The following is a 24361-nucleotide window of genomic DNA, read 5'->3' as shown; positions in this document are numbered from 1 at the left end:
CCTTCAGAGGCATCAGAAACCTGAAGCTCCACACAGTGAATAGCCAAAATGGAAATTGGGGCACTTGGCTGCAAGTATCATTTTATTTATTTCTTACGTATCTCCATGACAATGACTGACTGGCATTAAAACTCAACTAGTCTTTCAGAAGAGAATTTCCCTACTGGGAGGGTAGGGCTGGGAAGATGCACTGCTAATCCACATTCCTCTGTGACTTGTGAAATAAGCAGAAGAACCAGGCACAGAAAGCTGTCTGCCTTCTCATGCTTTAATTCTCACAGCCTGTGCTCTGTTTATGGAGTATCTCTCCCCAGGCCTTTCCAGATGATCAGACATGTGAGGTTTAAGAATTTCAGCCCTGCTGGGAACCTCAAACAGGTGAAAAACCCTCGGGCCACCAGCAGATACGTTCACAGTTAGATGAAAATGAACTTACATATGAAAAACCAAGTAACACAGACACATAAAAATTTCCTTCTGATGATTTCTCAGGATCCCAAGTACTAAGGTTCATAGTCTTCCCTGACATTAGAGGGCGGAGGCAGGGGTACTAAGGACAAGGTGTCAGAACAATCCTAAGAGTCTTGGCCAGTGGCAACGGCTGTTTCATATTCTTCCAAAGTGGGTTTATATCTTCTCTAGTTTCCCTCATGTAAATGAAGTGACCCAGTCAATTGATTCTCCACTGGCTACAGTGCCTTTCTATGCTGACAGAGCTCCAGATTCCCTCTCACAAGCCAAGTGAAGGAGGACAGGGTTAACATCATGTGCGAACGTAACAGACTTCACCCTGACTTTATTCTGCTTTACTGAATTCTTCAGCACTCCAGTACAACATCTCTCTTGCAGTAGGCATGTACAGGACAAAACTGACAGTGGCTGAATAGTAGAAAAGCTAAAGACAGGAGTATTTAGACAGGGGTGGTGTACCCCGAGAGGCTTTTCATGAGGCCCGCTTTTGTAGCAGTGTGTGGCACTTGGTGTCATTCTGACAATGGGGAAGAGGCAGCCTGTCAGAATCCTTGTGAAGCAGCCTTAAGGATTTGTCCTTCAACAACACTCTTCCCCTTTGTCTCCAGCATCAAAGAAACGTGTACAGTGAAGAGGTGAGACAGTGAGGAATCTGTAGCTATTCCGTCGGTGTGTGGCAAATCGATCAGGACACGTCCTGTTTAGGGCTGTGTGCTTTAAGGTTTGAGCCCGTAAGGACAGACCCCTTTAGGTTGGCTCTTTATCAGAACTAAGGACTCATCCTTGACCACACTGAAGCTGAGGCTGGTGAGTAGTCTTGAGGATCTAGAACAGCCTAGTTTGTCAAAATAGAACCACCCAAATTTCTTCTCCTACTTCACAGCCATGAGGTACAGGCAGGAGCATGCCAGTGAAGCAAAAGCCTCAACTGAGAAAAGCTGAAAAGTTCTGGATGGGCCTTTTGTTTGGTAGCCGGAAGAGGTGACATAAGATATGGGCAGGTCAAAGAGATGCCTCAGAAAAGGTCTTCTCATGTTGACCACAGAACCCATCCCATCCCAGTTGAGGGCTGAGTTAAGCTCTCCACACATGACCCTAGCTAGGTCTTTACTGTGTGGATTCTCTGATGCCTGATTAAATGATACCCTCTGCTGAAGCTTTTCCCACAGGTAGTGCAAGTAAAAGGCTTTTCCCCAGTGTGTGTGCGTTGATGTCTGACGAGGTGATCCCTCCTGCTAAAGCTTTTACCACATTCATCGCACCGGCAGTTCCTAACTGAGGCGTGGCCTTTCAGGTGCTTGGCAAATGCTGCACTATGGTTGAAGGAGCGCCCACATTCACTGCAGAGATAGAGCTCCTCAGACACATGTGTCTTCCGGTGTGTCAGATACTGTCTGTGGTCACTGAAGTCCTCACCACAGTCCCTACAGGAGTAGGGCTTGCCTGCAGCATGGATTCTTTGGTGTGTTGTTAACACAGATTTCTGGCTGAAGCTTTTACCACAAATAGTACAGAAAAAAGGTTTTTCTCCTGTATGCGTCCGCTGATGCCTGACCAGGTCTGAAGTCCAACGGAAATGTTTTCCACAATCATCACAGGTATATGGTTTTTCCACTCGGGTAGTTACCTCGGACTGGCCCAGAGGGCCATCCACAGTCTTCCGGTTTGGAGGATTTTTGTGAGGAGTGTTGGTCTTATGGACTTTCTGGTGCCTGGCAAGATGTGAGCTCCGTGTGTAACTTTTCCCACACTCCATACACTTATAGGGCTTTTCTCCTGTGTGAGTTCTCAAGTGCCTAATCAGATGAGAATTACATGTGAAGCTTTTTGCACATAGAGGGCAGTGATGCTGCCTTGCTACCAGGTTGTGGACAGGCGCTGTTTCCTTAATATTTGTGAAACTATTAACTTGAGAAACATTTGTAGCAAATCTCTCATTAGGTCTACTTGTATCATCCTCAAAGACTATTTCCCAATCTGGAGTCTTGTGAACTTCTGGGTCTGTCAAAATAGACTTGTCTGTGTTTTCTTGCTCAACGCATTCTTCCTTATCATCACTCATGTCTCCTATGGAAGGAGCAAGAACAGCAAAGTATAAGTTATAGTAGCGATAATATCTCTTACACAATGAGAGGATTTTTAGCAGGGTTTTTGAACAAATGTTAGGTGGCGTGTAGGAGAGGGTAACGGCACAAGGGTCTGGCTGTCAGAAGACATGAACGACGGATGGCTTATTAGAAGAAGCAGTGAGGAGGATATGGGGTATGGAGTATGGGGTACGGGTGAGGCAAGACTGAGTTCAAGCTCTGAACTACAAAGTGAGACCATAACAGAAAGTAAAAGATGGAATAATGAAAAAGAAGCAATGAGAAGGGTCCTAGGAGGAAAGACTAGAGGGAACTATGCCATTGTGGAGGTCAGGCTTGTGTGGTACTCCTCACCTGTGTATGTAAAACTCAGGATCTCTGGTTCTGCAGGCTCTTGAGACTCATGGACACCTGGGACCTGAGGCTCTTCTTCTCTAATCTGGGAGGTATCATCTAGTCTGGGAATTGGAAATGCTGCTCAAGAGATGGGAAAAAAGGACATCATGACTAGCTCAGTACTTCTCCGAGGTAAGAGCAGATCTTTATGGACTGGCAGGCGGCAGAGCAAACGCGTAAGTTAACTGGTCAGATATTACTACTCTTTAGCTTGGCATCTCTAAGTGCTGCCCATCTTGTGCATTTCTTGCGCCTTCACCTGAGACTCAGTAACTAGACTACTTACTGTGATCCTCGCTCCTTCCCCTCTTGAAGAAAGCAGATTATCTTTGTTTTGACTGCTTCAAACCTCACATGCTTACTTCAAAAGTTAAACACTAAACTTAACACTGTATTCTCTCAATGTTTTCCATTCATTTTTTCCAAGCATGATTTTTCTTTTTCTTCCTTTCAGTTAGAAGGGTATCATCTTCTTCTGCTAACTGATCTTTAATCTCATTGTGGGGTAGGCATGCATTAGGGAAAGTTTAGTACATGTAGTCCATGGTCTTTGAGTCCCTATATTCCAGTAGGAAAAAGATGTCTGTGGCTAGACTGCCCTGGAGATACATGCAACTCCTTACACAGAGAGACCACAACTCCACAGTCCTCTTCCAAGACATATTCTCCATAGAACTCTTTCTGGGTTGGATCCAGGTCACTCCACTGATCCTGGGAGAAGCACAGAGCCACATCCTTGAATGTGACCAGTCCCTGCAACGACACAAGGATCCAATTAGGATGTGATGCTTCTGGTAGCCTTTTGTGTTTTCGGATAGGTCCATTGAAAGGCAAAGGGAATCCCAACAGGCAGGGGATTTCTTCTGGGGAGCCTGTTTCCCAACGGTGGTGCTTCTGAACCTTCAGCACTTGAGAGAAGCACTGGCCTTGCATCTGCTTCTCCAACCCACTGTGGTTTTTTCAGGATAATGTTTAAAACCCAAGACACATCTTAGATCATTCAACTTCCTATTTGGTGTTTTAATGGGAGATCTTGGTGAAAACATTTTTTTCTAGGAATTGTTCCCAAATGACTCCATTTACTATCATCTATAGTCAGAAGAAGGAACATATTCTTTTCTTCAGCAAGACTACAACTCCAAACCATGAGTGAATTCTATCCCCCTTTCTCAGCCACATAATTTCAGATCAAGAGGGATAGTTCATAAATATAACAGCAGTCATGTCAAGCACTCTTACAAACGATAAAACTCAAGCCCTCTTTACATAACAACTTCAAAGTTGTACTGAATACTGAAAAATAATCCCACTGAGTGTCTTTAGTTAGTACCTCTGGCAAAGAAAGAGACTATGAAGACTGGAGTTGAAAACAACTGTTTAATTTTACAAAGTTTCTTCCCCAACTCCACATATGCACAGAACTGAAAACTCACACTCTTAAGTGTGCATCCTTGTATCCCTAATTGTTCAGCATATGGCTAACAACCAACAAATCCTCAAATATGTATTTTGAATTAGGATTTACCTGCGAGAGAGCAGTGAGAAGAGCAACCATCTCTGGGTGTCCAGACCCTTGTTCTGCCGGAAGGTCTGGATCCTGGGACACAGGAACCTCTAAGGGGTGAGGAAGGAGATAGAGATCGTGACATGAAGGGCAAGAGGCTAAGCATCTTCTATTAGAGTGAACAAAATGTGGCCTTAACTTCTCTGCTAAGAGAATCAAGAAACTGGTCCAGGAACAGAATTATCCTAACCACCACTGTCTATAGCCCCAGTGGAGTGCCGTAGCACTCAAGAACACCACTATTTACACTTGGCTGCATTTGGAGGCAGGTTCTACTTGGTTCTTTTTGCTCTCAACATCAAGATTCTGTTCTGTCTTTCCCTTAGAACTCGTCTAGCCTGTGTGGGATAGCATAACCCCCCATTTCCACTTCATCACGTTGCCACTGTTTCCTGCTGAGGCTTTTTCGTACCACTTTCCTGCAGGGGCTGGCATTCTCCTTCATGCTGCAAGGTCTCCTGTTCCGGGGTCCTCAGATCTGTGCTCTGGAGGGCTTCCTCATGGGGCTGCTCAGGGGTCAAGGTCTGTGTTGGATCTTGTTGCTCACTGGAAGATTCCGGCTCCACTTCTAGGTGTAGTGTCTCCTCTGACAGGACTTCCTGGCCCTGAACATGGACGGTTACCTGGGAATAATTTTAACTTCCAGTCACCACAGAGTCAGGAGGAAATGTCTGGTTGTCATCAGGGGTTACTTTAGGAGGAACACTCACAGAAGAACCAATTACGTTTACAAAGACAAGGTAGGCAACACACCAGTACTGTCCTACTTTTCTCCTTTTCTTATCTTTTACTCCAGTCACTTGGGGGCCCTGTGGTTTCGATCCTTTCCTCAGGTCTTCTTACTGTTTGCTGCCCCAGATAACCATTCTAGGAAAGGGGTCTTGGGATTAAGGGTCTAGGTGAACATTGTGGAAGTCATAATACTTGTTTTCTGAAGACCCCAAGGTTCAATGTCCAAAGAACAGTAAAACCCAGGCTTGAGGTGGCACAGGTAGGTGATTCGAAGCCTAAAATGTCACATTCACACACATACACACAGACATCCCTGCCCCATTAGGGCTAATGATCTCGATGTAACCCAAAAGCAGAACCCGTAAAATTTAAAGGATAATTTACAGGACCCTCATACTCTCCCCACATCCAGCCTTTCTGGAAACAGGCCCCCTCCACATCACACAGATCAGGACTCCCCCTCCTCACCCACCGCCTTGGTCTCCTGGGTTGTTTCTGCAAACCCTCCACCAGCGTCACTGCTTCCTCGCCGCTCTCAGGCCGCTGGCCACGCACCCAGCTCTGCAGCTCTCCAGGCAGGACAGTGAGGAACTGTTCCAGCACGAGCAACTCAAGGATCTGCTCCTTTGTCCTCCTCTCTGGCCTAAGCCACTGATGACAAAGCTCTCGAAGTCTGATGAGGGCTTCTCGAGGGCTAGACGCTTCCTGGTAGCGAAAGCGTCGGAAGTTCTGGTGAGAGGTCTCTAGCACAGGATCATCCCCCTGCAAAGCGGACTCTGGCCCGCAGGTGAAATCATCCTCCAGCTTCACCATCAGGATGCCTTCTTCTGCCCAAAGATCTTGGTCCTCTGGCTCCAAGGCTGTTGCCATTTCCTGGCTCTTGGTGTTATCACAGCATTTAGCTCTCAGACCGGCATTATGTATTTCAGACTGGGTAACTCAAGGGGCTCCTCCTAAGGGACCTAGGGTAGAGAAGTAAAGATGAAAGAACTGAAACCTGCACTTACACAGAGATGACAGGTCTGACTTGGTAATACTCCACACACTTCTTAATTAATTGACTTCTCCTTTCCCCAGTCTCCATAACTGTATGTTGCAAAGGAATCCAGTTGGGATAGGATATCCATGGCCTAGGAAGGTCCTTTACCCTTACTTCCTACGTAGGGCTCCTAGCCCAGAGGAAAGTGGTACACTGCTCTATCTGTAATACTGGAGTTCTGCCTCCTAATGTCTTTCTTCCATTCCTTCCTGTTGACTTCTTGGCTCCATCATTTCCTGTCTGGACTATAGCAGCACGTTCTGAGCTCCCCATACTTAGATGGCTGGGAGAAAGCTGCTCAGAATGTGTACTAAGAAATGCTCCAGGGGCCATGGTGTGCCTTGCAGGCTCACAATATGTCTATCCTGGGCGTCAACAGGGTGGGTGCACACCATGCAAGGCTGCATTACACATATACACCTCTGCAAAATGGGAGAGTTAGGAACTCCAGGAAATGACAGTGAGGAAAGACACTAACAGTGAACAGCACTCCTAAAGCCTGCCTCTATCTTGCTAAAACATCTTTAACTGAGTGACTTACTGGCCCACAAATGCTCAAAGGACATTTATTCTAGCCTTGCTTGCAAACTTACCTTCTTCCAGCCTTGGTGGAGACTAATTGTTAAGAAACTACTCGTTTAGTAATTCACGGATTGAACTCTGTGATTCTTTATCATTGGTTGAAGCCACTTTCTTAAGCCAACCCTACCTCTTAAACTTCTCCATTTTACTCCTCTTACTTCAGTGTGGTCTCAGCACCTTGCCTGAACAGAGCCATGCTTTCCTGTGTGTGCTCCCTGCAGTACTCAACCGTGAGTAAAATAGAGTAATCCACAGTAATTTTGCTGTGTTCTTTTCTCCAAGACATTTTGACTCAGTATGTCTAGACAGTTATATCTTTAGAAATGCTACTTTTCTAGTGAGATCTCTGGCTGGCTAATATGATTGGAAGTAAGGGGGTTAAAAGTGCCAAAAGTTGACTGTTATTGTTCAGTAGGTATGGGACAGGAGTGTGGCCCAGTGGGAAGTTTTCTGTAAATGACTTTTCTCATCAACAGAATGGAGACGGTAAAATTCCTATTAGTGTATATTTGAGATTAAATGTCTTACTATCTGCTATGTTCAGAAGGGAGACGGGGCTTCAATATTAACTATGAACTTTCTAAAGTTTTTTCCAATGCCATTACTCAGTATTATAAAAAGTAGTGCTTTAAGTATAAGTTTAAGTTTTTGTTTTTTGAGACAAGATTTCTCTGTGTAGCCTTGACTGTCCTGGACTTACTTTGTAGACCAGGCTGGCCTTGAACTCACAGTGATCCGCCTGCCTCTGCCTCCCGAGTGCTGGAATTAAAGGTGTTCGCCAACACGCCCAGCTGCCTCACTACTTTTTAAGGAATGTACCTGTCACACACTCTCTACTCTGCCCTCTCTTACAGCCACAGGTGTGTGGTTACTTCTTAACAGTGTTCCTTCTCCCACTTCCTCAGTTGATGATGCTCTAACCAGGCTTCATCTAGAGAGGTACAGCTGCCTCTGGAGTTGCTGTCTTCAAGTCACCATTCTTTAGCAGGTATGCCTGCCTGCAGCCCGAGGGCCACACATCTCCCAGGATAGCTATGAATACAGTCCAACACATTTGTAGATGACATTATTGTGCAAGGTCAAAAGTTGGACACCCTGAATTGGTGTTACCAGTCACAGTAAATGTGGCCATGTTCTTCCCACGAAGATCCTTCAGTCACTCTTGCTTTTAGTGAACAAGGTTCTCACATTCTAGATCTTTTACACAAGTATATCACACACCAGCCGACCTAGTGTTATTCCCTCTGCTATTCTTTATAGCAACGCCCCTACTCCTGAATTGAGTGCATACAATCTTTACAAGGGTCCCATGGACTTTAGCTTTTGAATAGGGTTTGTTACAATTCCTTCCTAGAAAAAAAAAATCCTTCCCAGGGGAAACAAGCAATATCTACCCACTGTCTCAAGTTCTTAATAAACGGAGGCACAACTCCACCAAACCTCACTCTGGGAAACGAGAGTGGGCATCCCTATGGGGCATAGGGAGGGGTTACTTACAGAGGCGAGCTTACTCCTCCCCCAGAGACATGCCTAGAAAGCTTTGCCCAGCAGTGATGTAAGGCTTTCCCACAGCTGTACAGATGGAGTTCTGCTCTAGTCTTTCTAGTCTTCTCTGGTGTGTGTGTGTGTGTGTGTGTGTGTGTGTGTGTGTGTGTGTGTGTGTGTGTGTGTTTTCTGGGCCCTCCTGTAAGGAATGTGTTGACTTGCCAGTTAGTAGGGAGCAGCTGGTTACCTGGATTGGAGAAACATAAACAAGCCCAGCTGGGAGTTTTTTGCAAGGGGGTATAGCTGAATGCTCCAAGATGGCAGTTGGCTGGCTTGGAGCAAAGTTACACACTGCTCCTTCTGCCTGTGATCTTTTAGTTAGGCTTTACCCATCTTTTATAAGACAGCTTAGGGTTCATATCTTCAGAGATATTTTCTATGATCCTATTCTAGAAATCACCTAAGTAGGTTAAAAGCAACCTGTGTCCATCTCTGTCATTATCTATGTCTTTTATTTGTTTGTTTTCTTTTCTTTCTTTTTTTTTTTTTTTTTGGTTTTTTGAGGCAGAGTTTCTCTGTGTAGCCTTGGCTGTCCTAGACTTGATTTGTAGACCAGGCTGGCTTTGAACTCAGAGCGATATGCCTGCCTCTGCCTCCTGAGTGCTGGGATTAATGGCGTGTGCCACCACACCCGGGTATCTATGTCTTAATACATAGCCACTACTTATTTTCCTTGTGAAACCTGATTTTTACAACTATGATTTTTACAATCTAAAGCCTGATAACAAAGAGCACCATAAATGCATTTAAAATCTATGAATCTCTACTCTCATATCTTCTTCCTATCTAGGCAGTCAAAGCCAATTTTTCCCTGTCTATACTCACACGTTGCTAGTCCTGTTAATTCTATCTAACAAATGCCTTTCAAATTCATCATGTTTTCCCTTGCATTAAATTCTCTAGTTGAGTACTATAACCTACCATCTTCTGACTGACTACAGTCTCAACCCTGGAAAAGCACTGGCCTGTGTCAGGCAGTGTGTGCGGAGTGACTGTTTTAGTTCAAGTTTTACAACTGTCCTCCTCCAGACAAGAGTGACATCCATCCTAGGGACCCCTTGTTTATCAGTCATTTTGTTCTGTACTATCTGACTCTCACTAGCTGTTCCTTGACTGTTGCTGCACTTTATTTGACTTATGGCCAATAATCACACAGTCCCCAAATTTCTTTTAGCCCAAGTTATTTCATTTTATTGTCCTCAATAATTTGCAATATAGCTTCCATTTTTCATAGTTCTGCAATTATTTTTAAAAAATTGTGTGTGGATGTGGACGTGGTGTACTCTGGGGGTCAGAGGACACTTTGCAGAAGCTGGTTTTCTGTCTACCAGTTGGGTTCTATGAATCAGGCCACTAAATTTGGCAGTAAGCACCTTTGCCCTCTACACCATCTTGCTGAGTTCAATTATTCCTATGCCACCTTGTACTAAATTTCTATACTTCTTGATAGTTTAAATTTTTGTTTTTAATTTTATGCTCATCTTTAGTGAAGTATGTTTTTTTTTTTTGGTAGAATTACAAATGGGCACATTTTCATTTGTTTCTAGCTTAGCACTAATGGTTCTAGTAATCTTGGATTGGTTTTAATGTTACATTTTTATGGTATTCCTGAAAAATAGTTTTAGTATGTTATTTGGATCTCTGCTCTCAAGTGATTTTTTTTAAAATTCATGTATGTATAGGTACCCCAGGAGGTCAGAAGATGTTGGATTATCTGGAGCTGAAGTTACAGGTGGTTGTGAACTGCCTGATATTTGGTGCTGTGGATAGAAGTGCAATCCTCTGTGAGAGAAAGAAGAGCCCTTGTCTACTGAATTGTCTCTCCAGTCCCCCAAGAGATTTTTTTCCCCACCACAGAAATTCCTTGATACTCAAAATTTCTTTTCTTCTTTTCTTTTCTTTCTTTCTTTCTTTTTGGTTTTTTGAGACAGGGTTTCTCTGTGTAGCCTTGGCTGTCCTGGACTTGCTTTGTAGACCAGGCTGGCCTCGAACTCACAGAGATCCACATGCCTCTGCCTCCCAAGTGCTAGGATTAAAGGCTTGCGCCACCACTGCCCGTTGATACTCAAAATTTCAAGACCAGACCTCTTGGGCCTCTTTAAAACCATGAGTACCACCTCCCTGAGAGCCATTGCTCAAATTACTATCGTTCCATCTTTTGTTTCTCTTCAAGATTTTCTGAGCGTCTCTTTCCTAAGCCTTCACTTGTCTAATTTCACCCTTCCCTCTGCTGTTTTATAAATCTGCCTTACTGATCACCTCCCATATGATGAACAAGAACGTGGGTCTCTCTTCATCACAGTACACAGTGTGCTGTAAGAAGTGTTCTTCTGGTGGCAGGATAAGGCATGGGACTAGAAAGGCCAGAAGGGAGGGGCATGCTGCACCCTGCTCAAATTCTGGCAAACAGTAGGTACTTGCTTCATAATTGATTAAGACAGAGAACATTTACTGAGTTTCTGCCTCTGGGAAGGATAGCTACCATGCCATATTAATGATTAATTAGTCATATGTTCAGCAAAGTGTGTTGGGTAGCTGGATAAAGAAAAATTATTGTCTTCATTGTGTACAGACAAGACATTCTCAGTGGTTTCAAGTGTGATGAAGCCAGGAGTCTTCAGGTCACATTGGGGGATAATTCAAACGCACAGTACATAAAACTGGGCATTTGAAAAATATTTTTTTGAGATTTCAGTCAGCTTTAGTAAGCACCAACCAGACATTAAAAAATTTAATATAATATCAATATTGATTATTTACCTAGATACAGCTTTCCAATGTATATCACTTTTCCCTAATATTCACTCCTGTGAGGCAGATAAAAAGAGCTGCTATAGAAGGTAATTTAACTTAATTAAAAGATTTCTATACTTTAAAAGTCTAAGAACCAACAATCAGTGATGGAGAAATCCCCTTGGTCTTCAAGGGGCACCAGGTCCAAGAGATTCTATACACTGTATGTAGTGTATGTAGTGACAGAAGGGATCTTGTGTTGTGTGGCTTTACTCTTAAAAAAAAAAAATTCAGCCATGCAGATGCCACATGAAACCTGCTAGGGTTTTTACATGTTCCACAGTTGATATCTCTGCTGCTTGCTTTACATTTACTTTAGCAGTCTCAAAACTAAGATGGAGGGAAAGAGGTCAGTAGTAACGTAAACGGAGAAGGGAAGGAACTCTTGTCCCATTAGGAGATGGGGATTGGTAGATGGGTAGTGTTCACACTCCAGGTCACACACTAGAGCCCCTGTAGAAGGTAAATCTTCCACAGATAACTGCTCTAATGCAGTGGAGTGCCATGAGTTCAAATATTCTGTGAAAATGTCAAGCATTGATGGAGACATGAAGATGTGGTTTTCACGCCCCTCTACAGTTCCTGGGATGTACAAGGTTTCATGCATAATGCCTTGCAATTCCATTATTTTTCTTGGCTGTCCTTGGAAGAGTTCCACAGGAAGATAAAATCCTGGAATCAAACCTGATGGCTCTGCAGCAAATTCCTGGGATCTAGGCTCTTGCCTTTCTACCTAATGCTCACTCCTCATAACCAGTGTCCCTCTTAGCAGACACCCTGAAGTGGGACATGGTTCTTGGTCAGGAATAGCAAAAGACAAACGCCTGCAAAAACACTTCGTAAGATAGGGAAGCCTTGTGACCTGGCCTCTTCAGTATGCATTGCTAGGTACTCAAAGAAGGATTAGACATGAGGATGGGGAAACTATGACTGTTCTATCATTCTTGGCTCCACTTTCTCTGTCCCTTATCTGAAGGTGTCACATGACAGAGGTTGCTCTAACTCAGTTCTCTTGAACACATAAAAACCATAGGACATGAAAAAACACTCAATTTTGTATCCTAAAAGATATATTTTCTAGTTATAGGAAAAAGGGTGACCTTCCTTTTTGCTGGAAAACAGTCTTCAGACAGTTAATTAGCCATTGGACTTAAATGATTGTCTTTAGTAGCTCTAGATATCCTGTGTGTAGTCATTTCCTCCTGAGGGAAGAGCGAAGCTCAAAAAGCTTAGAGAGCTAGTAAAACAAGGCTCAGGATGGCCACAAAACTCAGAAAACCTAGGAAACTCAGTAAGTTGTTATACTCAGCAAGCTAAGCCCCCAAGGTAGAAGCAGTACGCACCTGCTGTGGGGAACAAACTCCTTGGTGGCACTGTCTTTAACATAAGTAGGGAGAACCAGGATGACAGTTCTTACGAACTGTCACCTATGCTGGGATGGACCTTTTTTGGGATGCAAGTGCCTTTGATTCACCTATGCTCCCTAATAGACTCACCAGATCACCAAACTAAATTGGGTGGAATTCTTTCTTTTTGGTTTGTCATTAACAGGTTACCTGGGGATGAAGAACTATTTGTTCACATTTCCCCCCAAGAGACATGCAACACATCTGGCAAGTAAACAGAGTCTGAAAGAATCATAGATGACTGGGGAGGAGCAGCTGCACGGTCACTGTGACAGGTTAAGGTGTGTAACTAAGACTGATTCGGGATGAGAACATCCACAGAGGCAGTTCCGATGTGACTACTGTTCTGCATGTGGTAGGGGATAGAGTGCTTCCTTTCTGAAGTGGCATTTCATGCTTCCTGTGATGGGTGATTAGACATGTCATCAAGGTGAAGCCATGAAAATGGAGTGTCCTTTGAGAGAATGCCAAGTTCACCATCTTGAATGGTATGAGGTGGTATTCCTTTCTAGTGAATTAGACCTACCATGCACATGAGGGACATTTCCAAACAAAGCTGATGACGTTGAAAATATATGCAAATCCTGAAAGTAAAATATATGAGCTGTCATTTTTAGCAGCAATTATGGCCATTGTGAGTGAAAAGTCACATAAGTGAGGTCAGCTACCTGTCCAAAAAGAACCTGCCCATGTAAGAGAGGAATTATTATGTGAAAAAGACATGTGAATGCTACCCTCTGACTTGGCAGAAGGTGCAAAAAACTAAGATGAAATGGGGGTGTTGGGCTGTCATTTCCTGCATTTGGCAGGTACAAGGGAGACAGCACAAATTAGACCCGTGCTAAAAAGCACTCCACTCCCACCCCTGATTAAAAAACTGGGATCCCATGGGAAAATAAGTCAGTGAAGAGGGCAAAAGAGATGATATCCTACAACTCCAACCTTTACCGCAAAGGGAAAATTAGTGATTCCGCATGAGGAAGCAGGGAGTGACTAGTGGCCCAACACAGAGTAAGTAACTGCTCTGCACATGAAGTTTTAACTGAACAGATGTTAAAACAAAGAATGAGATAGTCCGTCATTGCCGGCCCATGAGGCTATGAGACATGAGTGCAGATGGGATCAGTCCAAGTATCAAAGGACTGGAGAAACAGAATCATAACCTCTCATCCTCACTTGAGACTCAGAACATACAACCTGACGCAAGAGGAGGGAAACCAGTCTCTGAAGCGCAACTCGTATACTCCAGTAGGGATACCTGGTTTTCAGAAACTGAAAAACAACAGAGGAAGGGAAACTGGACATGTGATCAGTGGTGATTGATACCCAGCTCACTGGACTAGACAAGACTGCCCCAGGAAAGTTAAGAAGCTGACTCAATAGCGACCTTGGGACTGGTATAGGGCTTCAGTAGCTTTTTGAGTCCACAGTAGGGGATGATCTTTATTGGGTAGAAGAGGTTCTGGTGGATGCGAATTACAGAACATCATGCATATTGGGCTTGTAAAGTGTTAAAAATCAGTCAAAACGAGACCAGTAAGGCATATAAAGCAGACTTTTTTGGTCACTCAAAGGCAAATGTGGCAAGACTTAGGATGAGCTGGAGTTCCTGGGACGGCAGTTGATAAATAGCTTTAAATCTGAACAGTTCCATAAACTGGTGAAGCAAGACCAGAATGACAAGGAACAGGCAGTCTCCTACCCATGGACTACTGCTGCCACCAGACTCTAATGTGGAAGGCATATTGAAGTCATTTAGCCCAGGGCCCTTTTAGAGGCCATGTGTGGCTGACAGCAGTGACAATGACAATGATCTGAAGCTTGTTAGAAACAGAGCTAGCTCTAGTGGCAAGTGCAATATGGAAGAGAAGGACCCTAACTGCCCTTAGCCAATCTAGCCCATCAGTGCAGAGTGGCCCACAGGAACGAAAGGGGGATGAGAGGGGATGCACAGTGGGTTTTCAGCATGGAGTGGATGGCCTAGGGGGAAGGAGTGCACAATAAGGCAGTGCCTCCCACCCATAACATTGCTTTTTTGATAAAGGCAACTGATTTTAATAGGATCTTTCCATGCTACATTGGGCCTTAGTAACAGTTATATTTCTCTTAGCTGCCAAAAACAAAATGATATTTATTTAAAATGGTCTTCAGAGATAAAGGTATCCTACAATGTCAACCCATTGAGTGTCCTGCAGACTTAGAAAAGAATCTGCAAGGACAGTAAAAACAGCAATTCAAGTGTCTGCAGGAACTCATCTCATGTGAGTGGACACTCCCAGGAGTCATAAGGTTGTTGAGCAAAAATCCCAGTGTTAGGAACTGGTTACCTATGAGACATTGGCCAGGGAGATCTGTGAGTTCTTCCCTTACCTTCTACTGTTTCATATAAGCTATTGCCAATGCGACTGGTTTCATTTTAAAAGGAAACAGTAATAAGACTCTGTTGCTAAAGACACTGCATAGTTCCTCTGGGACATGAGAAATCAATCTGTAACTGGGCTGGAAGCCTTTTACCTGCTGGGTGGCTTTCCTAGCGCCTGAAGGTGCTATGCAGACTACTGCGGGAGAAATGTCACCAATAGTCCCGCTCAGATACAAAGTCTGTATCTATGGACATGCTAGGAATGATAGGCCAGCTGTTGTAATAATGGCACAACAGTTACATTTACAACCAAGTGCTTTCTGCCAGATTTAATGGCTATTCTACAGGAGCAACTGGCACCTACTTTTGCTAAGCAAAAGGAAATACTTTTGGCTAGGAAGGTCAGGAGGGCCAGGGGTGAAGTAACTATATATGGATTTTGTTTTAATATATGAATGGGATGTACCTAATTGCCTGTGAAACAACTGTCTTTACTCAAAGATTACTGCTGTCGTCAGCCTCTGATATAGAAAAGTGCCCCTCTCCCACCAGTGGGTGCTGCAGAGACTGATACAAATGGCCAAGCTGCTGAGAGTAAGTGACTGTTACTATGGTGCTTTGGCCCCTATGCCTAGGCAGAAGTGAAAGAAAAATCAGCCATCTCTTTTACCCATTCTAAGGCCCAGGGAACATCTTGGAAGATAAGAGTGTAAAGAACATAAGAACCTCAGAGAGGAGTGAATGTTGTGCAGCCATTTCCTCCCAAATAAAAGATCCCCCATTAGAGAGGCAGTAGGGCATGGTTCTAAAGTCTCATGGAGTTACTGAATCTTAGGCTCAGGAAGCTCATATCGTTGTAAGATTCATGAAGCCCCCCCTCCAATATTATACAAAGAGGTGACTCTGGTGGAGCCACCTTCAGTTTGAGCAGGGAGCTATGGGCATGTAGCTACAAGAGTTGTTGTTCATGTTGGGGTGAACTTTTTGGTGTTGCAGGTCCCTCTGTGCCTATGAGCAACCCCTTTCTCAAGCTGTTATTAATGAACTCAATGGCTACCATTGAGTAGAAGTGTTTCTTTGATCTGTCATGTATGTCTTATCTGGTGGGGATATCCGTTCACAACTCTCCAGGAAAAGTGGCAGAACACAAATGACAAATGTAGCCTCATAATCAGGGACCGTGAATACAACTGCTTACCAGAGCTTACTAGGGCCTTCAGCTTGTTCTAGAGTAAAACAAGAAAATTAATCGGAACCTTTGACTATTCTCTTCTAATGCTGCTGCTGCACAAATCTAAAGAATGTAACACCATGGCCCTCCCGCTAGCCAAATTCTCACCCTTATTTCAACTGTTCTGTATACATATGCACATCCTTCTTCCCATCTAAAGGGAACATGGTTTTGGAATCTTGGGAATGTATCCCTATTTTCACATGGCTCCATTTCTCTAACTCTCAGCCTTATCCTTGAAATGTGGTTAACATGCTTATGTTATGGCACAGTGATGAAGTGATCTATAAAAATCTCTCAGCATAGAATCTGGCAAAGGGTAGATACTCAATGTCGCTCATTATTTTCTGCCTCAAGCTCTTTTAAATTCTTTGGAGAAACCAAGAGTTAAATAATAAGCAAACAGTCCATTTTATTTCTTCATAATTACAAAAGAAAAATTAGATCACAGAGGGGAAAGGCTGGTCTATTTACTGTATTACTACAAGTGAAGTGTTAAACTCGACCCCAAAAGCAAACAGTCCTTGTTTGGGAGGCACTATAAACTGAACTGAATGAGCTGTCCAACACACACGCGCTAGAACTCATGGGCTAGAGAGGGTCTTTAATTGAAGACAGAATCAGCAAGGCTTCTGCTCACCAAATGCAAAGACCCTTCCCTTTCTGCAGTTGGCAGGACACAATGGGATTCATATTCAGTGAGTTTAGCTCTGTGAAAGCTCAATGCGGAAGGCAAAGTGAAAGCAAGGCATCCCTGGCTTTTGCAGTCAAACATGTCGTGATCAGTGAGCCTTAAGCCATGCTGAAAAACTGGTTTTATTTTGGAAGTGTTGGGATGGAATCCAAAACTGTGTATCAGGCCACTGCTCTACCATGAGCTACACTTGCTCCCTGAGAGCTGTTTTTTTGGCCACTTTTTTTCCTTCAAAGTCACATTTGAGTAGCAAGAGAATATTGGCTCAAAGCTTATTACAATAGATTTTACAAAACAGAATGAGGAATGGAAAAGTAGAAGAGAGAAAGAAAGAAATCAAGTAAGTAGTGGCTGGTACAGGATGGGCAGTATGGGCAGAAGCTTAATTATTTTCTACTCTGAAATTTGACTGCTTTTATAGTCAGCATTAAGGTTTAAGGTGGAGGCAGGGGCAGGTGGATGGCTGTGAGTTCGAGGCCAGCCTGGTCTACAAAGTGAGTGTAGGACAACCAAGTCTACACAGAGAAACCCTGTCTCGAAAAACAAAACAAAAAAAGTCATTGAGAATATGGTAAATTGAAAATATAAAAATCACAGCAATTCAGTCTCTAATAAGATGTTTCTCATATACATAGATGTAGATAGCAATGATGAGAGACAGATGACCGACATTCTGTACTCTGTTCTACCTTGCAAAGATGTGAGATATAGCATCTTGGACTATCTAAAGGCAAAGTAGATCATCCTTTGAGAAGCTTTCCAGATTTTAGGATAATAAGAAGAGGCTTCAAGAGGAACAAAGAAAAGTGCTCTTTGTTTATTGTTTGGCTCACAATGGATCAGTGAGGGATGATGAAAGAGGTTTGTTAAGAACTGAGATAGGCTAGATTTAAATACATATTTTGAGAAACCACAATTGCAAATCTGGTTATTATGATCATGTTCATTAAGCTCCAACATGAAGTAAATTTCCCTACATTTAATGCATAGTACCTAGAATTAGTTATTGACTTAAATAGTGTGGGTCAATCTTTACATACAAATTTAAGACAAAATACCACAAACTAATCTGAAGCTGAAAAAGTAAGGGACATCACACTTGACACCCACCCAGAAGAAAACAGCATTTATTATTTGGCAGCCAAAGTTAAGCAGATGCATGTAAATCCCACAACAAATACAGTCAACCCCAATCTCACAACAGAGCAACTATCAATTAATGTCAACAGGATAACTAATAAGAATGTAGCTGGATCCCAAGGCTGGATGTAGGTAACTCAGGACAAGTTTTACTTCCTACATCTGTACAATTAATACATCCTGGCTACCTATTATTCTGTGCTAGGTGACTTCCTTTGGCTTGGTCTGAGGCTCTCTTGCATAGATGTGATGACAAAGGTTGGGATCTCTGAGATTTGACCAAGAGGAATCTGAGAGGGCAGAAGAAATCCCATCAGTCATTCTTGGTGTGGGCGTAGTGTCTATTTTCCTTGGTAAGCTGGGTCCCCTAAGACAGGATATGTTCCTGGGCTTACCACTCTCCCAGATAGTTTGTTAAAAAAAAAAAAAAGAAAAAAGAAAAAGAAAAAAAAAAAAAGGAGCTCAATAAATACACACCACAACTTGGATACAGAGGCACTAAAATTAGTGGGTGCCAGGGTTTCTTGGCAATAAGCCCGTAATGGGGACAGTGGTTAACAATTTGGTACTGTGCATCCCAAGCTCTTTGGGGCATCAGGTGGTTTATCAGTAAAGACTATCTTGTTTTATTCTCCAAGGGAGACAGGCTGTTTTCATATCATGGGGCTCAAGAAAATCAGGGGAGCTGGGTGCGAGCCTTTACTCTTAGCATTCAGAGGCAGAGACAGGCAGGCAAATGTGAGTTCTGGGCCAGACTAGTCTATATAGTGAGTTCCAGGACAGCCAGGGCTACATAGAGACCTTGACCTTGTCAAAAAACAAAACAAACCAACCCCCTAAACAAAACAAAAACAAAACAACTAAAACCAAAACCAAACCAAAAAACAACCCTCATTAGTGTCTCAACTTACCATAAAATATGATGTAGCTTTTGGCTTTCCATCTTAAAGAGATTTAACAAAATAACTCGGACTTGAATGGTAAGATCACCCATGAAAGATGAATCAATACTACTATTTGCGAGTCTTTGTCCTCAAACCTCTGTAAGTCAAGTGCCATGAGGTCTGGCCAAAGACAGTGGTTCTCAAATCCAGAGCACACAGCACCACTTCAGCCTTATACATGCAGAGTTGGGGGGGGGGGAGGCAAAGGCTCAGCATTGTGTTGAACAAGTATCTCTTGTGTATTAAAGTTGATACCAGCTACTTGGGCAAAGGAAGTAAGTTTGAGGTTTCATGCAAAAAGGAACAAACTTATCTGGTACATCCATATTCAGGCGACAAGAGGACACTAGAAGCAGTAAGTTTAGAGCTGCTGTATGTCTGTGTCAAATTGTGTAGCCACCTATATATCCTGAAGTGATGCAAATCTTGCAGTGGCCTTGAAATGACTGTCCCCTGCAATAACACAGACAGAGTGTAAAAGGCTATGTATACAGAGGAGAGAGGAGAAGGAATCAGTGCTTGGTCCTAGGAAGGAACATGTTTCACTTCCCTCTAACCCTGCCCTTCCTTTTAGATTAGGCAGCAATGGCAGAAAGTTACTCAAGACTGATGGCACAAAGTAACTACTCTACTGTCACTTGCTTTTCCCAACAAGCCTCCCGTGGCCATCCCAGTACATCTTTGAAATAAAACAGTTTTCTGAATCAAGGTCCATGGGGTTGCTCGAAAAAGAAAAAAAAGAGGCAAAAAGAAATGCCTTATAACCTCAGTGTAGCTTCCCTGGCTTTCACCTGCAGAGTGTGGACAGCAATAGTATTTCTAAGGTTAGCCTGTCAGCAAAATCCTTGATGTGGCACTGTCTGGGATCAAGGCAGTTCAACATCAGCTGGGCCTATATGCCTCCCTTTGGGGGAGTTCAGCACAGAGAACAGACGGCGTTATCCATGTGTAAGATACAAGACAACCACGGCTCAGGGTTAAAAAAAGTGTGCCAACGGACCAGCACAACCATGGAATATAAACTAGCAAACTTTCAGTCGACTAAGACAAGTCCCGAGGATGGTGCATGGTGCAGTGTGGTAGAGAGAGAAGAGGTCCTTGACCTGGCTATTCGGGGTAGGAAGAGAGGGAAGTTGCAAGTGCAGCCAGTAGCCTCTGTATCTATCTACAGGGAAGTTCTGGGTCTGCCACTAAACCAGGTGAGAGCCACCCTCTAGACAGCGTCCAATGCCTGGCAATGGTCACAGGTGATAAGATCTGGTGTGAGGGGGGCGGGGTTCGCTGGGAAGGAGAGAAGGGAAGGAAAAGCCCTCAGGGAGAATTCTTGAGCAATGTGAGATGCAGAGTGAAAAGTCTGGTGAGGAGGCAAGGTGGGGGTATCAAAGGGCCTAGAGCACTCCCCACTGGCTTCTGGGCCACCGGGGTCAGTTGGCAAGGATGCAATCCGAGGGGTACAGTGCGTGTCCGCAGGCCCCGGGACGGGGCGGAAGGAGGTGGCTGGGCGCAGAAGCCTGGAGCGCCACCCTTCTCTCCGGACGTCCCGGCTCCGGCTGCGAGGAGGTGACAGGACTACCACGCCTAAGCAGCGAGGACCCCACCGCCACCCCTTTCCCAGCAGGCGCTGTCCCCCCCGCCCCCGCCCGGCGCCGGGGGGGCGGGGTCTGCGGCCCCTCCCCACTCTCCCGCCCTGCCCGGCCCTCACTCCCCGCCCGCCGGCCAAGCCCCCGAAACTCACGTCTCCCGCGGCTCCAGCGGCTCCTCCCCTGCCCGGTGCTCCCCACCCACTCCCGGCCGAAAGAGCGGAGTGGGATCCGAGTCGCGCGGGGTCCAGCGGGTCGGAACACGTGGGGCCTCTGCGTCCGGAACCGGAAGCGGCCGCTCGCCCCGCCTCCAGGCCCTGGTGGAGCCTGTCTAGGCTGTAGGAGGTTTGGTCCACTCGTTGTGTTTCTGTGGGTTGAGGCCAGGGGCTCTTGAGATACCTAGTCTGGAGAAAGCCTCCACAGGATCGCTGCCCTCTAAGGCCAGTCCCTTTTGCAGCAAATCAATCGACCCTCCCCCCTCCCCCCACCCCGAGCTTGGGCTTTATTGCCTATAGGGTTTTGTTTTCATCTTTCATGTTGTTTTTGGTATCTACACCTCCATGACAGAAGCCCCCTTCTTCCCGCAAAGCTTTCTTTTCCTCTAGGCATGAAAGAATAGAAAAGAATGATTTGTGTTTTAATGCTGGCTCTTGCATACACAGTCAGCTGTTGCAGGACCACTGAAACATCTACCTGTCAACACCGTCCTTCTTGTAAAAAAGGGCGAACTGTTGGTCTTAGAACAGGAATGTAGTTGTAAGCACAGTTAAAAAGAAAGGTGGTCTTCTCTATTAGCCTTTGCTTGCTATTTTGGTGCCTCTTTGCTTTGCGACTGTCTTCCCTGATCTAAGTTGCTCATTTTTGTCTTTGTCACTGACATTTCTATAATTTCTTTGGCCCCGTGGTGACACGTGCAAGCCTTCTTCTCTTCTCAGCCAAGTTTTGAAAACCATTTCTCTGCTTAACATATTCTGCACTGGAGATGTCAATGGGGGCGTTGGGATTCTACAGGGGAAGAAAATTGATAATGATACAGTACTCTTGACCAGGGTTCTGTTGAGGCCCCCAAAGGGAAAACTGTTTCCCTCTGGTCAAAGGAGTGGAACCTACCTCGGGCCTGAGTGGAGAACTAGCATTCCAGGCTAACATGTGAGTTAATCCCGTTGTGCCCAGTCAATGTCCTGACTAGGAGGCCATCTCTCCAGAGTGCAGCAGCACCTGATACATGATAGAAGAGATGAAAGTGGGGAAGTTGTCCCTTTAATGAGATAATGTACTTCTTCAGGAACTCGACTCTGTTTAGTTCAGGCAGAGCCAATGCTAGGCTCTGCAGGTCTGTCTGCCTTTCTGAGTCCTGACTCAGGTTTAATTTCCCCCCTCCATCCTCCTCCACCTTCTCCACCTCCTCCTGCCCTGCTCCCCCTCCCCTCTTTCTCCTCCCCTTTCTCCTCTTCTTTCTCCTCCTCCTCCCTTTCTTAGGCCACTGGCCAGAGCCAAAGTATACTTCTTCTGTTCTTTGGGCCTTTTCCATCTTTTTTGGAAGTACCCCACCCTTCCCCACACCACACGACTACTTACAAATGACAGGTTTCCTTTCTTCCTCTTATATATTTTCCTTCTCTAGGTAGGTGCAGAAATGTGCAGTTTGCCTGCTTGGGAGTGTGTGTGTGTGTGTGTGTGTGTGTGTGTGTGTGTGTGTGTGTGTGTTTCTTTTATAGTCTAATAAAATTGTCTCTGAGCTTTCTTCTTAGTCCATTCTTAAACTTCATTATTAATGAGGCTAAGTAGCCTGGGAAGGGGAAAAACTAATGGAGATTTAGTATGAGAATTTGCTCTTTGTGGAGGCTGGGACAGAGTATGGACTGCAGGATGGAGAACAGAGACCACGGTGGCATAATTCAGCCTGAGAACAGGTTGGTGAAGGTAGGGAGCCAATGTGAAACCTGGCCTCAGCGGGTAGGAGAACCAGGTGCTCGCTACATCAGGATGAGATGGACATCTTGGCTCAAAAGGAAAGATTTTTGATCTCTCCTGCCTTTTTCTTCTATTTAGCCTTCAACAGATTGACTGAGATCTACAGATTGAAGCGCTAATAACTTCCACATTCACACACATGGCAACTGGGCATGAGAAACACACAGATTTCAGCACCTCTTGACATGGACACATACTATTCTTTCTTTCTTTCTTTCTTTTTGATTTACTTTGATTTTAATTTTTAAAATTTGTTCACTTTACATCCCAACTGTAGCCCTCTCCCCTATCCCCTCTGGATACCACCATCCTTCCCAAATCCCCCTCCCGCCTACCCTAGTCCACAGAAAGGGGGGAGCTGTCCTAATATCTGACCTCAGCCTATCAAGTCTCATCTGGACTGTCTGTATCCTCTTCCTCTGTGGCCTGGCAAGGCTGTCCCACCAGGGAGAAGTGATCCAAGAGTGGGCACCAGAGTCCATGTCAGAAGTAGTCCCTATTCCCCATGTTAAGGGACCCACAAGGAAGCTGTGCTGCCTTAGACATAGATTTTTCCTCTATCATGCTTGCTCATTCCTTCTCCTTTTATCACTGTTTCTTTTTCTCTTTGGAGACTGTTGGACATGACTCTTTTATTATTTTAAGGCAATTTCAACTGTTTTATAGCTGGCTTTGGCTAAAATTCATGGACTTCAGCTCTCACTTAACCTTCAAATGACCATGTGGACCATGGACCATGTGGACCATGACCAATGTGGCTGCTTTTTCTTAAAGAAAATAAGGTATAGCAATTGAGATAATAACATTTTAATCTCATTACACTGTGTTTTAAATGTTCAATTTAATACCAGAAGGAGTGTACAATGATCTCTTTAAAAAGCTGTGTTTTAATGGGCTTTAAATGATAGTCTTCAGTGTCGGGAAAAAGGCGTATGTAGTACTCATTACTACAAACTGACTCCTCCGTATCATCTTTAGAGGATTGACGTATCTTGCCCAAGTGTGTGTTTGCTTCTAGGGGCACTGCATGCTAAATCCTCAAGAAAGCCATCAAAGTCATGAGTTTCACAAGGCTCTCTGTGGTGTTAGCTCTGCGATATCTTTTGTTTGTGCCTGTTTTACTGAGACTAAGTCCTACAAACTGAAATAATCCACAAAATAGAAATTGGAACTTTTTACAAGATGGCCTCAAGTGTTTGTACTTCCTGGGAATGAATCTTTTTAGGCTAACATAAAATTGTGTATCATGCCAAGATGGAGGGGGCTTTATTAATATTTGATAAAACAGAACATGGGTTCATTTTAGACATTTTTGAAAGAGCATCAGCACTGATAAGGAGGCTTCATTCAGTGTGTTCCTCTTATGGCAAAACATCAGGGCTGAAAAAAATGAGGCATGGGATGCCTTGTGCTTGGGACAACTAGAGTGCCTCAGTGATAAAACAGAATCCCTATGAGATCACAAATGACTTTGCTCAGCTTTATGGGTCAGCACAGAAAGGAATATCTCTAGCGACAGTCTTCCAAGATAACTTACCTCCCTTGGGCCAACACTTTCAGGAATGACAGACATGTAGCCCCCTAGGGCTGCAACAATTTCTTCATTCCTAAGTCCCAAACCCTGCCTCGATAAAGGATGGAAGCTAGCTTTTGTCCTTGGCACACCCCTTAACTTCCCCAGAGACAGAGAGGCTGCCCCCCCCCCCACTGTATGTATACTAATAAACACAGCCCTGTCTATTAAGGGCCAGACATTCTGTCTCTTTTCTGCCTTCTATCTCTTTTGCTTGCCTCAGAAATCTACCAGTTATCAATGAAAGA

General features: G+C 44.3%; 2 protein-coding genes across 4 annotated transcripts in view; one reads left to right on the top strand and one right to left on the bottom strand.

The window, feature by feature from the left end:
• Positions 1-258: 258 nt before the first annotated feature.
• Positions 259-20857, bottom strand: ZNF202 (zinc finger protein 202). Of its 3 annotated transcripts, XM_084783280.1 has the most exons (8): positions 20722-20823; positions 19387-19439; positions 5719-6212; positions 4931-5141; positions 4480-4568; positions 3578-3707; positions 2913-3032; positions 259-2538 (listed from the first exon to the last, which is right to left on the bottom strand). In XM_084783280.1, the coding sequence occupies exons 3-8, from the start codon at positions 6118-6120 to the stop codon at positions 1571-1573; spliced, it is 1920 nt and encodes a 639-aa protein (XP_084639406.1). In that variant the 5' UTR covers positions 6121-6212; positions 19387-19439; positions 20722-20823; the 3' UTR covers positions 259-1570. The 3 variants fall into 3 exon arrangements, with proteins under 3 accessions (XP_084639406.1, XP_084639405.1, XP_084639407.1); XM_084783279.1 differs by lacking the exon at positions 19387-19439 and having other exon boundaries at positions 20722-20855; XM_084783281.1 differs by lacking the exons at positions 2913-3032; positions 19387-19439 and having other exon boundaries at positions 2456-2538; positions 20722-20857.
• OR8D4 (olfactory receptor family 8 subfamily D member 4) overlaps positions 19472-24361 on the top strand; it is a 56679-nt gene continuing 51789 nt past the window's right edge. The window contains exon 1 of the mRNA XM_084783292.1: positions 19472-20356. The gene's annotated coding sequence lies outside the window, so the exon portion shown is untranslated. The remainder of the gene's footprint in view (positions 20357-24361) is intronic.

This window comes from Acomys minous, assembly GCF_964271855.1.
Source record: "Acomys minous genome assembly, chromosome: 5".
Taxonomy (NCBI): domain Eukaryota; kingdom Metazoa; phylum Chordata; class Mammalia; order Rodentia; family Muridae; genus Acomys; species Acomys minous.
This window is presented reverse-complemented; position numbering and strand designations above follow the sequence as displayed.

Coding starts and splice junctions, on each gene's coding strand:
- ZNF202 (XM_084783279.1), bottom strand. CDS start 6,120: ATGGCAACAGCCTTGGAGCCAGAGGACCAAGATCTTTGGGCAGAAGAA. Junction 3,708..4,479: donor TTCTCACTGCTCTCTCGCAG/GTAAATCCTAAT, acceptor GTGTCGTTGCAG/GGACTGGTCACATTCAAGGA. Junction 2,539..2,912: donor CCTGAGTTTTACATACACAG/GTGAGGAGTACC, acceptor CTCCTTCCATAG/GAGACATGAGTGATGATAAG.